General features: G+C 38.3%; 2 protein-coding genes across 3 annotated transcripts; one reads left to right on the top strand and one right to left on the bottom strand.

Moving 5' to 3' along the window:
* Positions 1 to 1486: 1486 nt before the first annotated feature.
* LOC148873559 (protein METHYLENE BLUE SENSITIVITY 1-like) lies at positions 1487 to 3121 on the bottom strand. Of its 2 annotated transcripts, XM_088960761.1 has the most exons (3): positions 2982 to 3121; positions 2389 to 2775; positions 1487 to 1779 (listed from the first exon to the last, which is right to left on the bottom strand). In XM_088960761.1, the coding sequence occupies exon 2, from the start codon at positions 2724 to 2726 to the stop codon at positions 2412 to 2414; it is 315 nt and encodes a 104-aa protein (XP_088816887.1). In that variant the 5' UTR covers positions 2727 to 2775; positions 2982 to 3121; the 3' UTR covers positions 1487 to 1779; positions 2389 to 2411. The 2 variants fall into 2 exon arrangements, with proteins under 2 accessions (XP_088816887.1, XP_088816886.1); XM_088960760.1 differs by lacking the exon at positions 1487 to 1779 and having other exon boundaries at positions 2073 to 2775.
* Positions 3122 to 11353: 8232 nt separating this feature from the next.
* LOC148873558 (uncharacterized) lies at positions 11354 to 13584 on the top strand. Its single transcript, XM_088966155.1, has 2 exons — positions 11354 to 12902; positions 13220 to 13584. The coding sequence occupies exons 1-2, from the start codon at positions 11903 to 11905 to the stop codon at positions 13255 to 13257; spliced, it is 1038 nt and encodes a 345-aa protein (XP_088822281.1). The 5' UTR covers positions 11354 to 11902; the 3' UTR covers positions 13258 to 13584.
* The last annotated feature ends 2531 nt before the right edge of the window (positions 13585 to 16115 follow it).

Raw genomic sequence — 16115 nt, 5'->3', positions numbered from 1 at the left:
TTTGATTTGTATCCAACCATTAATGAATTGTATTTGGATCCTGGTATATCTGATTTGAATCTGATCCATTAACAACCCCAGTTCCAGCATATCTGCATGAGACTGGAGAAACTATGTAAATAAATGTTACATTTAAACAATAAAACCTCCAGCGATCTTATTCCACCAGACTTGGAAGGATTTCCCAAATCAAAAGTATAGGGCAGTTTTTATCAAACCCACCAGGCTACCTACCCCCCTGCCCCCTCTCTTCCCTTTTTTATCTTTTTTTTTTTTTTATATTGGAATACAACCATCCAGCTGATAGACCATCCTCCAATACATCTGATTTCTATCAACCCCTTTCCTTGCAAACGCATCACCAAACTGTTGGCTGATCTCTAAGTCCGACTATATAATGTTATTAGCAGATATTTTTTATCAATAACTGTAAGGCTTTATTAGAAATTCAAAACGTAGTACAAGCAGCAAGGAAATGGGACAGATAATCTCTCTTAGCTCCCAGTGAATTCTCATTTCAGTTACAACTAAGCCCAAAACAGAAGTTCTCTACCCACCCCTCGTTTTGCTAATACATTAGCAAAAGAATTCGCACTTCTTTCGCTAATACAACAATCCAGCAAAAATTTTACTCCCTCATAAATGTGCCTATGTTTACAAAACATCTAGCGTTGTCCATCAAGCATCACAATACCATTTTTAAATCCCCTCTGACCAATAAATTTCTAAAGTTTTGGGGTTTGTAGTAATACTAGAAGTTCTGCTAAATCTGCCCTTAATCTCCCAGTCATATGGTACAGAGAAGATTTTTTATCATAAAAAATATCCTGAAAACTCCAACTCCTGAAGGCCTTGAATTACCTAATCTGCATTCATGATATCTTGGACTCAAGAGAACCATATAAGTGTGGGACATTTTTATAATAGAACACACAAGTCTACCTGGTTTGCAGACATTAGTCTGTCTGTCTGTATGTCTGTCTGTCTGTATGTACATGCTGACTGCCCAAACATCCATAGCCACATCAGAGTAGCTTTCTTATAGATCTTGAAGCACCAAAGCCCAAGCTTCCAACTCTACCTGGTTTGCAAACTTGTTAGGGGTTTAAAAGTCATTGTAGGAACATTACCAACAAAAGAGAAAAACTCCATTTTTATAGCAACATTGTTGAATGCACGATACACATTCAAATGAAATGAAATCGCTTCTACTTGGCTCCATAAAGAGATCTTAACTGGTCATATAAGAAGTCTTATTATTAGCACATCCATATAATAAGTTATCAAAAAAGTATACACTCCATCTCATCAAAGCATTAATAATTCCCTACTTCGCCATGAATGCCATTGCATTCTACAGACTCATCATCCTCTTAGGAAAATCACTCCCAATCCCATTTATTATCACTAAATGGAAGGATAGAACCCTATTTTTTGCTCATCCTCTTTCCAATACAATATTCAACATGAATTAACTCATAAAATATCCAAGGCTATTCATCGAGTAAGTCACTTTATTCAATGACATCAACTTCATTTAACACTTCTATAGCCAATTCCCAAATGATATGGAATAATAAATCTGAACAGTAAACCTGATACAATAGTTGATCCTGAACTTTTCTAAAAAGTCTTTTTCCAATTTGTAACAGTCCGCTTGCACACCCACACTAGTTACTTTCAACTAATAAATTACCTACTTTTTTGAACAATATAGAGATACAACTTCATGAATTGAAGTTTCTCTTCAGCAATGCAACGCATTCTGCCGTTTCCTTTCTGCATTTCACCATGAACACGTCTTAATTTCTCAAAATAGTATAATCTCTATTAGTAACTTTCAATTATCTAAAGTTAAAATTTTTTTATTGCATAAACATACCTAATTAATAGACATATTGCAATGCATATAAATGGAAAAATTATAAGTAATGAATAGAAAGTTCAATTAAATTTTATAGCAAAGAAACTAAGGCTTTTCAATGTAGGAGGGATGGAAGTTTCCACTACAAAAACAGAGTTATCCAACCTTTCCTGCATTGAAATAAACGCAGCAGAAAGAAAAAAAAAAGTTTATCAAGAAATAGGACATCTATTGAGAATGCATAACCACACTGATTCACAAATATTAGGGCATCAATTGAGCAGATTACAACAAAAGGATAGATATGCAACATATATTCGATTCATGAAACAGAAGCAACCAACTTATAGACATCAAAAGAGTTACCTCCTTGGATCTTTAGAAGGAATCTTTGTAAACCCTCCCCACCTTAGATTTATGGTCTCACCAGAAGAAGTAAGAAGGGTAGTAATGGGTTCTAACATTCCCAAGACTCCTACTAATATACTTTGTAGAAAGAAAATAAAAGAAGGGAAGAGATGAACCAAAAGGAACAAGAGGCATCCCTCTACTTCTTAAAACTTCCACGGACACCAGGACGTGGCTTAGCTGGATCGACGGAATGGCTGGCGTGCAAGTTGACGACCTTGGCCTCGTCGAAGGGGATCTTAGGGTGTTTAGCATCGTGGTGTATCTGCATAGATTTGACATCAGGAGCAGTGATCTTACAGTGAGGGCATTCGAACTTGGCGTGGCCACCCTTGTCGAGCCCGGAACGGTCGGCGAGCCCTGCCTTGCCTCCTCCTCTATTAGTGGTAGCAGCATCGACCTTGGCGGCGATCTCCTTGGCCGTGTGCTTCTTAGGCTTTGCCTTTCCAGTCATGGCTGGTTCTCTTTCCGCCTGATGATCAACGACAAATCACCCGAAAACCCTAAACCCAGACCAAAATCAAGATCCACGGATACGTTGCACATTAAAAGGGATGAACCATTGTAAACGTATAATAGATAGAGCAGACAAAACAGAGTTTAAAAAGAACAAAAATCAAAATAAACAACAGAAAAAAAAAAAAAAAAAAAAGAGCCCGTAGTGCCCGTGAAAAGTGAAAACCCAAATCAACATCCAATCATCTAATACCTGTTTCACCTATCCGTCGATCACGCGACCAATAATCTGTTAAAAAGAAAACCTAAAAATCGGAAAAGAAAAACAAGAACAAATGACTGAAACTCAGAGGAGAGATAAATAGAAGTTCGGAGCCGCAATAAAGCCGTCTATCTCCGACATCGGAAGTCGGACGCAGCCGGATAGGCGATCACCTCATCCTCCGCCCTGCGGAGCTAAGCTCTGATTAATTGATAGCAGCAGTGCGCCGATAAAGGGGGACACCGAGAGATTGGCTCCTTATTTATCTATTTATATTATAATATTTAATTTAAATTTATTATAAAAAAAGGATACATTCCATACATGATGCATGGGAGAAACGAATACCAATCTTATCAGACGTTGCTTTTGCTTTTGCTATTTAATATTTATATTGGGTATTATCCCTTGTGCTTTTTGACTATTAAAAGCTTAGTTTAGCCCATGTTTTTTGTGGCTTTCTTTTATTATTTTGGTGACAATTATAGTTTTACACCAAGAAGCAACATGCAATCCGACCCAACTCGGCTAGGGATGGGTATTGGGTCGGTTAAAATGACGTCGATGGGTTGAAAATTTTTGGGCTTCGCCCTAAGTTTTGTGTTCGGGACTGCGTCTAGCCTAAGTATTTGGCTCAGGCACGACTTTGCCCTCAATATATTATTTATATATCAATTACATTTTTCATATTATGATACAAAATGTTATATGCATTTTGTAAAATTTAATTATTGAGTTGGGCCCAAATCTAGTGCTAAACCCAGTCCAGCCGAGCCAATGGTCACTGTTAGGTTTGGACATGGGGCAACATTTATACTTGGATAAAATTTGTAATTTATTCTTATGATTTAGCTAATTGATTAAGTGTATTCTTATGTTTGAAAATTGATTAACGCTATATTTACTGCTATTGACAATTGATTAATACTTCTCTTATCATTAACGTTTTGTTATAAACCATTCAAATGTGTGTCATGTGACGGTTATAACTTTTAAAAATACCTGATTTACCCTTGTTATATCTTCTGGCATCGACATTTGCAAAACCCTAACCTTCAACATCTGAGGAACTGACGAAAGAGGGAGAAGAGAGGTGGTGGAGAGGGAAGTACCAAATCCGTAGATCGAACCACCACCGCTCGTTTGCCATTTGTGGAATATCACTCGTCTTGTCCCTAACGAGGTGAGGATCCAGAAGAGGACAATGTAGAGTTGCTAACCAAGAATGAGCACCGTCAAGTTCATCGTCAGCAATGAGCACCACATGCTCGTTGTGTCGAAAGTAGAGGGCGGAAACCAATAAAAAGAAGAAAAAGTAGGTGGTTTTCTCAAATCCATCTTTCATTTTCTCGTAATCTCTTAACATCTTCAAGTAAAAAAAAGGTAGAAAAATAAATCTGTCAGGGCAGAGATAGAGGATAGAGGGCTTTGGCATGTCGGTGATTAACAGCCTTACTGCACCGTAGGTGCACTACAAGCAGACGCGCGATAGCATTTGTGGTGATTGTTCAGAAGCAACATGTTTTGGCGCTTGGAAAACCTGTGTCCCAAATTTTTGGAACACTATTAACTATTTTATTTTCTTTCTTAGAAATAATCACACTATTTATGTCAAAAAATTTGGGACATTATTTGTTGTCCTATGAATTAATTTTTTCTCCTGGGAAGCTGATGTTTTGTGATTTAATGGGTGTCCTGAATCAGTGATCAGATGAAGCTGTTTTGATGTCTAATTTATCCGGGAAGCTGTTGTTTTATGATTTAATGGGTGTCTTGAATCAGTTATCAGATGAAGTTGTTTTGATAATTATTTTTGCTTCCTGTGAATTATTTTTAAAGAAGAGAGAGAAATGATCGAGAGATTGAGGGAAAGAGAAAACCACCAAAAAAGCTGGCAAAAATGGTAGAAGGCGGGAAGAAGAAGGAGAAGAAAAGAGAAAAAGGAGAGAGAGAGAGAGAGAGAGGAGATCACTGGAGAGATAATCAGTGGAGGGAAATCGTTGATGCCCTCCATGCCAATGCTAGTTCCATCCAGAACTTAATGGAAATCGGAAGCTGATCCACTAGCATTAGAAATCAGACTCATTGAAGAAAGTGGTATCTAGACATGTACCCTCTCTCTCTCTCTCTCTCCCCCTTTTTTCTTGTCTTATTTTGAAAATTTGAAGAAGAATAAAGGGTAAAATAGTCTTTTTGTTAACAAACATTAAGGGGTGCTAACCGTAAGGAAAGTATTAGTCAATTGTCAGAAAGAGTAAGGATAGCCTTAGTCAATTTTCAAACAGTAAGAGTACAATAGTCAATTAGCTATACCATAAGGGTAATTCAAGAAATTTACCCTTTATAATTTATACTATATGTGATGCATGTTTGAGAGGGGATGATGAAAGGTGATTTATAATGCCATTATGATGTGTATGCTTTGTATGAATATGATAAATGTGTATGCATGTTTGCTAATTTAGTAGGTAGTGTTTCAACCCAAACACAAAACTTGGGCCGGGTAAAGATTGAGAAGCTTAGGTTGGGTTGGTTAGAATTAGGATTGAAGTTTTAATACATAGGGTTGGATTAGGGTTGACCTAATCTTGAGCAAACCAAGCTTGAGTTGCAGACTTGCAGCCTTGTTGAATCTTCTGCTTCATCGAGGTATAATGCATCTCCTTTTCGTCAAATAAAGATTAGGGCCATTTAGCTAGGAGAAAGCTTACAAATAAAATCAACAATTGACCTGCTTTGGAGGAAGAGAGAGAGAAGTTTGGTATGAGTCCAACCGAACCCTTCCAAGACCCTGAATGCCACTTGCCAGGACCGGCATTGGGTAATGAGCTTTTCTATTCCTGTAACACCAGAAATGTTCCACAAGGTTGTCATCAAACACTTCCTTGTAGTTGTAGGGTTGGGCATTGGATCAAGTCTGGGTAGACTTAGCCCAATCCAAGTATGAAAGCTTCGGGTTTGGGCAGGGATGAAGCCCAAAGTTAGTCTAAAGTACTGGGCCTTAAGTGTACCTCAAGCTGGGTTCGGGCAGCCCAAAACTGTAAAACATGATTTCAAGGTGCAAATTGACTAGTTGGCAAGGCCTCTTGCTGGTTGTAGCGAAGACTTGGGAGAGGGGTGTAAATTGGACCAGATTTGGTCTAATCCAATCTGGATCAGTATGAGTCCATTATGGATGGATCAGGTCCAATCCAATATGATGAATACTCTGGACCATTTTGGACCAATCCAATTCAATATCTGGAGCATCCAATCTGTTCAAGTTGGTTTTAATGTAGATTGTTTCCAACCCAAATCTGGCCCATTTGACAACTGCATTCTTATCTTCTACCAATGGACTGGAAATTGGTTTAATTTGACCCAATCCATTACAGATAGACTAGGTCCAATCTAATACAATAAATACTTTAGACCATTAAGTCTAGACTGGTCCAATTCAATATGTCCTATTGGTCCATCCAATCTGGGGGGTTATGAATTTGGGGGATGGGCTACTCCTTTGTGTAACCCCATGGAGACTCTGGGTTTGCACTCTTAGGAAAATAATTTCAGGCTTATTAGTCTATGTGATGTCATCTACAAAACAATATCGAAAATTCTAGTCAATAGAATTAAACCTTTTCTTGATGACATAATATCCCCATTCCAGAGTGCCTTCATTCCAAATAGGCAGATTACTGATAAGGTTCTCATTGCTCATAATGTTATTCATTTTATGAGAAAGAAGAAGGGAATGAAGGGTGCTATGGCCTACAAAATTAATATGGAAAAGGCTTATGATAGATTGAACTGGATGTTTATAAAAAAAGGTTTTTAGGAGGTTCGGATTTCACACAAATGGGTTGAATGGGTGATAGAGTGCATTAAGACAGTGAATTATCAAATTTTAGTCAATGGAGTGCCGACAAGAGAGTTTACTCCAGGTCATGGCATCAGACAAGGAGACCCTCTGTCTCCTTATATCTTTGTCATGTATGTAGAGACTCTTACTAAGAATCTGGTGAAGGAGGATTCCTCTATCAGAAGTTCCATTTGGTATTAAGGCCTCTAGATATGGAGATCCCAATACTGCAGTTTGCAGCTGAATGTGTTATTTTAGCTAAAGCAGATATTCAAGCTTGTTTTACTATAAAATACATCCTCCGTAAATCTGCCAAAGCAACTGGGCAGGCTCCAAACTTTGCTAAATCTAAAATCATTTTTTCCAATAATATCCATCCGATGTTGAAAAAAAATAATGTCTAGAATGCTTAGAATTCCCCTGGAACCAAGAAACTGCCTTTACTTAGGGGTGCGTGTTTTCAATAATAGATTTGGTAAGAATACTTTCATTTTCTTGGGTGAGAAAATGAATAAGAAACTAGCTGGGTGGAAAAAGAATGCTCTTTCCCTCGGTAGTAGACTAATCCTCATCAAATCCTCATCCAAACTATGAGATCCTTCAAAGTTTCAAAGGGGGTCATACAAGATTTGGAAAGAAAGCAGAGAGACTTCTTGTGGTCCAATAACAAAGACAATAAATCTCTTCATTTAATCAACCGGAACCGGGTTTGTTCTACCAAGCATAGGGGTGGCCTTGGTCTTAAGAATTTATTTTGGATGAATGAGGCCTATTTGGCAAAACTCATATGGAAAATTTTGAATGAGAAAGAAAATCTGTGGGTTCAAGTGGTAAGCAAGAACAAATATTTGGGTAGAGTGAATCTATGGGAGGTAAATCCGAAGAAAAATCAGTCTTGGGCTTGGAGAGGCATCCTCTCTGCCAGGGATCTCCTTAAGAGAGGCTCAGGTTGGATCATTGGGAACAACTCCACTAATTTCTGGATTGACAAATGGGCTTATGAGGACGAGCCTCTGACCAAAGCAGTTGATCATATCAAATTAGTAATCCAGACCTTAAAGTTGGGGAAGTAATTGACCCGGAGAGGGGAAGGTTTGGAAAGAAAACATCATTAAAATTGTGTTCCCATGGCAGCATGGGAGAAGATTAAAATGTTTTTTATTCCTTCATGTAATCGTGAGGACAAACTGGTTTGGAGACCCAACCCGAAAGACAGTTTTTCGATTAAATTAGCCTATAATGAGACTTGCAAGATGAATGAGAATGACAATAATAGGATTGTGACTGAGATTAATAAAGTGTGGTCTCTGAAAACCCCCTTGAAAATTAAAACCTTCATGTATTTGCTTTTGAACGATAAGCTTCCTACTAAAAGAAGGCTTATTGATAGGGGCTTTGATATTGACAGATTGTGCGGTGTTTGTGGTGAAGAAGAAGAGGATACCAATCACATTTTTGTGAATTGTACCTTGACCAAGCAAGTGTGGGCCATTATGAGTGATTTCAACACATGGAATCAAGAGAATATTAACACAATTTTGAATCAATGGAAGAGTTTGGTTAGCAACTCAAATGGTTCGTTTGTTCAAGAAAAGATTGCTTTCCTGCTATGATTTTTGTGGAAGAACAACAAGGATAGTGTTTTTAGTAGTAAGAAAGCCCCACCAGCTATACTAATTGAAAGAGCAAAACATGCTTTTCTGAGATTCATATAAAACAGAGTTAGATTGGAATGAAGAAAAGGTTAAGCAGTATGTTCCAGTCAGATGGATATTATAGAGGGTGACTCAAAATTGATTATCGACTGCCTAAAGAATAGCGTGGAGCCCCCCTAGAGATTGAATCCATCATTGAAGGTTGCAGGTTGCTGGTCGAAAGATTGAAAGGTCAACATGAAAGTGTTTACCAGGCTTTAAAATGGAAGTCCACTACATCACATAATGTATCGGGCTCACGTTGACGTGCACCAGGCCTAAACTCAGCTTTGGGCCTACATTTGCTCAGGCGCTGCCCTAATTTGGTAGAGCTAGGCTGGGCCAAAACTTGGTACAGGCAGGACCGCCAGACCACGCTCAGCCCCCACCATCTAAATCTGACACCAAACCTGATGAAATCTTCACATACATCGTCAACAGACCTTGATGTATAAAGATTTTCTTTTTCTCAATTCATAAGAAAAAGAAAAGGAAAAAGAATGATATAAAGTTATAAACAACTACAAATACATGGAGAGACAAATAACTCTAGTTCCCATTTGGAAGGGTTTTGATGCAACAACTTCTGGCGTTGTATGAACTATGAAACCTGGAAATTCGTGAAACCCCATTTGGTAAAAGCTAATAAGTGTGTTTTGCACATGTCGATTTTTTATGATAATGATAGTGATAATATTTTTATCACTATAAAATTTATTCTTATTTTTGTTTAAGACGGTGAATATACAACATTAGAAATGTGTCCAAATGTTTTCTATAATTTTTTTTGTAATTTTTATAATTTTGTGTATTATCATTTTTAACAATAATCATCATGATGATGACAACCATGGTTGGCACATTTGACCGGAAAGGTTGAATTGATGACCCTCCATCAAACAAAAAAACTTGATTTTTGAGTTTTTTTTTTATAATTTATATTTTATTTATATCAATGATATCAATTATTCTTTGTCACACTTATTTTTCTTTAATGTGGCTAATTAATATAAGACCAATGAAAGAATGAGAGTTAATACTCTAATTTTGTGCCCTCTAAATTAAAGAGAGACCAAATTCAAAAATAAGGGCATTTTAGTAGAAAAATAATTCAATGAATGTTAATGGAAATTAATACCTTAAATAAGAATTGATGGGAAGGATTTGGAGGATAAAAGTAATTGTTCAAATTATATTTCCTGGAAATTAGAGAAGGACAAAATAAAAAAAATGGGGATATTTTAGTCAAACAAAAATTTCACACTATCATTCACACTTTAATAATAATATAGATATAAAAAAGTCAAAAATAAGCTTATATAAGCTAAAAAATTCCTCCTGGTGAAGCCATGCTGGTAGCTACTTGGGCGCAGCTGTCACACAGCTCAATCACCGCAGGAGCCCTCTCAAAAAGGTTGCTAATTAGTTCCATGAACACTTGAACAGTAAAGTTGCTTCATCCTAGAAATGGTTGATTAGTCCCCAAGCTAAGGCTTTCCTAAATTTATCCCAAGCATCTGTTTGTCTATAATTAAACCAATTGCATTAAAGAGAAGAAATAAATCAGTATACAGAGAATATGCAAAAAAAGCCCAAAAGAAAGCTTATTTTTAGGCTGTGATTGATTTGAAGGAAAAGATAGGGAAAGGAGCATAGGTTTCCCTTCCTTCCACAACCTTTTCCTTCAAACCAAACACAACCATAGGGTTTGCACATAAAATTCCATCATCCCCAACAATAGTACGAAGTACGAAGCTATTAACACTTGCAAAATGTGAACCAGTAATTCCTTGAAATTCCACAAGGATGAAAGGCTCGATTGGACGGGGTTGGACACCAAACTGGCACTGGCATGCTTTTTTTTCTTCCGGAAAACCTAGCAAAATAGCAAAAGGAAAGGTTTTAAACTTTTAAAGGAATTCTGTCAAAAGCCAGCAGAGAGAGATTAAAAAGTGAGGTGAGAAACAGAGCAACCACCTAGTCAACACTTGAAGATGTTTCATGCATGATTTGGTGAACTGACACTGAATAAAGAGATATCACCATCCAATCATCTATGAAGAATGTTGTGTGCTTGGCCAATACGCCAAATTCTCAGCTCTGAAGGCTGATGGAATGCGTCAAGCCAAGAACTTTAACCATTTAGGACCGTAACAAATCCTCAGCTCTGAAGTAACCATTTGCAGATCTTGATCATCCTCTCTATTTCCCATTCCAAATGGAAGAAATTGCAACAGCATTAAAAAATGATTGAAGTGTCCATAATTTAACAATGAATATGGCACTGAACAAAATAGAATGGCAAAATAGAATTCATGTAGACAATTCCATATGGTTGGGACAAGGCTATAAGACGATGGTGGTGAAGTAAACGAGGGGAAAACCCTACATAAAAAATTACATGGTCATGTAGGCCCTTTGAACTCCATATGGATTGAAGACCCGAAAAGGAGCAATGGAACATCCTTTTTTATTCTCCTCCAAACTATGGTTTAAAAAATAATTTTTCAGTTTTTCGTCTTTTCCTTGCACGAACTCCAACATGCTACAAAAGATGCAAGATTCCAGAGGATATACACCCTTCTGCTGAACCCTATCATACACCATGAATGAGCCAGACTAAAAGCAACTGGAAGTATAAATATTGTCCAGACAACATGATGCAATGATTGTAGAGAAAATGAAATCTAGCCATAGGGCTATTTTTGTACTTTTACTTTTCTTTGTTGTATATCTATTCTTTGTATTATTTCTCTCATGTACATTAAGGGCATATCTGTTCTTTTACATCTTAATATAAATATATCTTTTAGGGTGTCGACTGACACAAGGTGTCACACCCACAATTTGGCTGTTCTCTCTCTGTTTGCCTCTCTCTCTCTTTCGAACTGACTCTGACATGGTATCAGAGCAGGTCACGACCTGAACTTCACTCAACACCTCGGCTACTACTGATTCAAGAACTCCATAACAGTATTTGGAAGTTCTTGAGAATCTTCTTTTCCTCTCTTCTTGGATCGGCTACAGATCTGGACTCTACAGATCTGTTTTCTGGACAATTTTTTTTTGATAAATAACAGAGACATCTGTTTTCTGGACTGTTGCGCCACTGGGTTCAACCTTTTTTTTATATCTCCCTATAAAGACATCGGATTAGCCTGAAATTTTAGATCCGGTGTCGCCCAGAGCAGATCTACTGAACCTCTTTGGTTTGGTTTGGATCGGTTTCGTCTTTGAGGGGTTTTGATCCACTTTTCAGTTCAGCAGAACTCTACAGTTGCCTTTTTTGGACATCAGCTGAAAGGTATTCTTCTTTTCTTCTTTGGTTCGAATTTCTTTTGGTTTCTGGGAGTGTGTTGTTGCCCTTTTGTCATGCGATGGCATCAGAAAGGATGGATGTTCTTCCTATTAAGTTCAATGGTACGAACTACGCACTATGGAAGTTCAATGTCAAAGCTAAGGGTCTTTGGGGGTACCTAGATGGATCTGTGTCTAAACCTGATGACTCTGACATCAAGGGACTTAATCAGTGGAAGATCGACAACGCAAAAATTGCGTCATGGATTTTAGGCTCAGTCGAAACTGATATTGCTATCCCTATGAGAGGGTACAGGACAGCCTATGAGATGTTTCAATACCTTGAGAAAGTTTATCAACAGTCGAATACCTCTAGACAATATCAGATAGAGGTTGACATTTTTTCTTACTATCAGGGTGATAGAAAGGTCCAGGAGTACTATTCCGGGTTCATTAACCTTTGGACAGAATATGAGTTAATTCACATGGGAGATGATCCTTCAGACTATCGTGTTAAATACATGAAGGAACACTTCGATAGGAGAAAAATTATGCATTTCCTAATGCACCTAAGGCCAGAATTTGAAGTTGTCCGTTCTAATATCCTAAGCCGAGGAACACTTCCTGACTTAGATACTATTCTTGGTGAGATTTTGAGGGTAGAAACTAGATTAACTATTCAAACTACACAGGATGGAAGGAAGGATTCCAACATTGATGTTGTCTTCTTGGCAACTAAACCAAAGGGGAAGAAGGATTTCTCTAAGATACAGTGTTATGAATGCAAGGAGTATGGGCATGTTGTCTCCCATTGTAAGAAGAAAAACACATGCACCTTTTGCAAGCAAGTCGACCACATCATCACCGAATGTCCTACCCGACCGCAGAAAGGTAGTGGTCCAAATCAAAAGAAAGGGAACTACAAGGCCTATCAGACTAACGTAGATGGTTCAGATGCCTCCTCCTCTATCACTTCTATAGCTGGACAAAATGACACCTCCAACGGTATGTCTGAAGAAAGGACTCAACAACTCATGTCCTCGATCATCTTCTCAGCGTTTTCTGCTATCGGTCTGTCTGGTAAGCCACCAACCCATTGCCCTTCACCGAACCACCTCTGGTAAATAGACTCAAGAGCCTCTAACCACATGACAGGGGCTACTCTTGGTCAATATTCCAAACCCCATCTTCCCAATAGACATATTATTACTACAAACGGTGAGAAATTTGACATACTTGGTTGTGATGATTTGTACTTATCTACCTCTAAAGCATCACCGTTTCATTTATCCAAAACTCTATTTGTACTTAAACTCACCACCAATTTGATTTTTGTTGGCCAACTTGTAGAGGAAGGTAATAATGTCTCATTTACTTCTGATGGTTGCTTGATATAGGACCAGCAAACTGGGGAGGTGAAGGGGTAAGGGCATAGACTGGGAAGACTCTTTGCCTTGGAGTTTGAGAAGAGTAAGACTGATTCTACTTCTACTTCTTGTTTGCTTTCTACTACTTCTAGTTCTGGATCTTTTAATTGTAATAATGATTGGCATTTGTGGCATAGACGCCTTGGCCATCCTTTTTCTAAGAAACTTGATCAATTATTTGCTTCTGGTAGTTTTCTGCTATTTCTTTTAAGAATGTGAATAAAGATTGCATTACTTGTGGTTTATGTAATAATCATATTTTACCCTTTCCTTCTTATTCTAAACATGCAACCGTTCCCTTTCATTTAATACATAGTGATGTCTGGTTGTCTCCAGTTGTTTCACGGATGGGATATAAGTATTTTGTAACCTTCATTGATGACTGCACTCGTTTTACTTGGGCTTATTTTCTTCGAAAGAAATCTGAAGTGTACACTATTTTTAAACACTTTCACGCTTATGTAATTACCCAATTTGATGCTCAAATTTGTGTGCTAAGATCGGATTCAGGGGGAGAGTATATTGATGGGGATTTTCAAAACTACCTGAAACAACACGGAATTCAACCTCAAAAATCTTGTCCATGCACCCCACAACAAAACAAGGTAGCTGAAAGGAAGAATGGGCACATCTTGTATGTAGTCAAAACCCTTTTACAGGATTCCCATGTACCCTCTTGGTTTTGGGTGGAGGCGGCCAGCACTGCTGTGTATCTCATAAATCATCTTTTGTCATATATTTTGAATAACTCCTGTCCTTTTCAATCTCTTTTTCACAAACCTCCAGACCTATCCATGCTCAAGGTTTTTGGTTGTGCTTGTTTTTGTCCACCTTCCACCCCATGAACGCACAAAGTTAACTACAGAAGCACCTTTGTGTGCCTTCATGGGATACAGTTCTGAACATAAGGGGGTTCGTTTGCTATGATCCCTTGGTTCGTCGCCTTCGAATTTCTCGTAATGTAGTTTTTCTTGAAAGTGTGTCCTTTTTTTAACATATTGTGAAATTCTCAGCTCCTTCTATTTCCTTGTTGCACAATTTTGATTCTACAGGCATCTTAGATATTCCATTGTCACCTCCGCAGCAGCTTCAGACATACTTCAGGAAGCAACGGCCTTCTTCAGTCTCCATCCCCCCCTCTGCTCCGCCTCCAGTTGTTAATTTGGTCACTCCAGCTCCCTCAATAAGTGTACCTGACCTTCCTCCTGAACTCACTTTACGTCGTTCCACTAGAATCTCTCGACCACCTAACCGCTATGGTTATTCACTAGACCATACTCCTTTTTTGTTGTTTTATCTACCACAGATATTCCCAGATCTTACCAGCAGGCCGTAGCAGAACCACATTGGAAAGATGCCATGGATTTTGATATTCGAGCCCTTCTTGAGAATGACACCTAGGACCTAGTTCAAGCTACACCAGAAGCCTCTCTCATAGGAAGTTGATGGGTCAATTCTGTGAAACTGAAATCTGATGGGAGCCTAGATAGATATAAAGCCAAACTTGTTGCATAGGGATTCAAACAGGAATACGGGATAAACTATGAGGAGACCTTTGCTCCTGTAGCTAAAATGACTACTGTATGTCTTCTGATGGCCATATCTATAGCCAAACAGTGGACAATCCATCAGATGGATGTCAAGAATGCTTTTCTTCATGGAGAGTTAAAAGAGAGTCTATATGAAGCCCCCTCCAGGATACTGTATAGATCCACAACTTGTTGGTCATCTGAATAAGTCACTTTATGGCCTAAAGCAAGCCCCTAGAGCATGGTTTGAAAAGTTCAAATCCATCATCACCGATGCTGGCTTTACCCAGAGTCCTTCCGACTATTCCTTATTCATCTTCAGGAGGAAACAAGGAATAACAATATTACTCCTCTATGTTGATGATATACTCATTAGAAGAGATGATACAGAAGGAATTTCTAGGCTACAATAGTTAGTGAATCCTTCAAGATGAAGGACTTGGGGCCTTTGACATATTTCTTTTTTTTTTTTTATTGGAAACAGTAACTTTCATTAATTCTTTAAGAAACTTGGTACAATTGTCACCTTCAAAAAACAAGGTGACCCCTCTACAGATTACAAACATGCCCAAAAAAGGTTCTGCCTACTAACTCCTTGCTTTGCTAGAGTATCAACCATTGCATTGGCTGATCTCCTACTCCATTTAAACCTGACTTCAAGCTCCCTTGTTAGTTGCATAATCTCCCTTACAGGTTGTCTAAGGGACCAAGTGCCTAAGTTGTTTGTTTGCATCCAACCTATTACCAATTTCGAGTCTCCCTCCACTTCCAACTGTTGAAAACCCAACTGTTTAAACAACTTGAGCCCTTGTAGGAGTGCCAAAACTTCTGCTCTAAGAAAGTCCCCCAGTCCTATCGGGCCAGAATAAAGGGCCAGGTCATTTCCTCCCCCATCTCTAAAGACACCCCCAATTCCAGAGGGGCCTAGATTACCTATAGAACTACCATCAAAGTTTAACTTAACATCCAAAGATAACGGGGGCAACCAGTCCTCTTGAATAGCTAAAGAGGGGCAGGAAGAAGCTGCTACCACACTCCACCCTCTAATTAAGTCATCCACAAAGAAGTCCTTGAACAGATCCAGCGATTTCAGCTAATGTATGATCTTGATGGTGATCTCTTCTATGACTTCATGTGCTGATTTTTCTTTCCCTTGAAAGATTCTGTTATTTCTCTCTTCCACACTGCCCAAACAATTGCTGCCCTCGTTGCTCTCCACATTACCCTTAATCTTTTCTTTGATTGACGAAAAAAGCTAGATTCAAAAAGATCCACCACGCTTGTAGGGGGAACCCACCTACACCCAAAGAGAGAGGAAAATCAATCCCAAATAAGAG

This window comes from Nelumbo lutea, chromosome 1, assembly GCF_056320005.1.
Source record: "Nelumbo lutea isolate HS-2025 chromosome 1, American lotus-T2T, whole genome shotgun sequence".
Taxonomy (NCBI): Eukaryota; Viridiplantae; Streptophyta; class Magnoliopsida; order Proteales; family Nelumbonaceae; genus Nelumbo; species Nelumbo lutea.
This window is presented reverse-complemented; position numbering and strand designations above follow the sequence as displayed.

Bases quoted from the DNA above. Each gene is read 5' to 3' on its own strand.
- LOC148873559 (XM_088960761.1), bottom strand. From the start codon at position 2,726: ATGACTGGAAAGGCAAAGCCTAAGAAGCACACGGCCAAGGAGATCGCC.
- LOC148873558 (XM_088966155.1), top strand. From the start codon at position 11,903: ATGGCATCAGAAAGGATGGATGTTCTTCCTATTAAGTTCAATGGTACG. The intron at 12,903-13,219 runs GTAAGCCACCAA...TGCTTGATATAG, and splicing joins TTCTGCTATCGGTCTGTCTG to GACCAGCAAACTGGGGAGGT.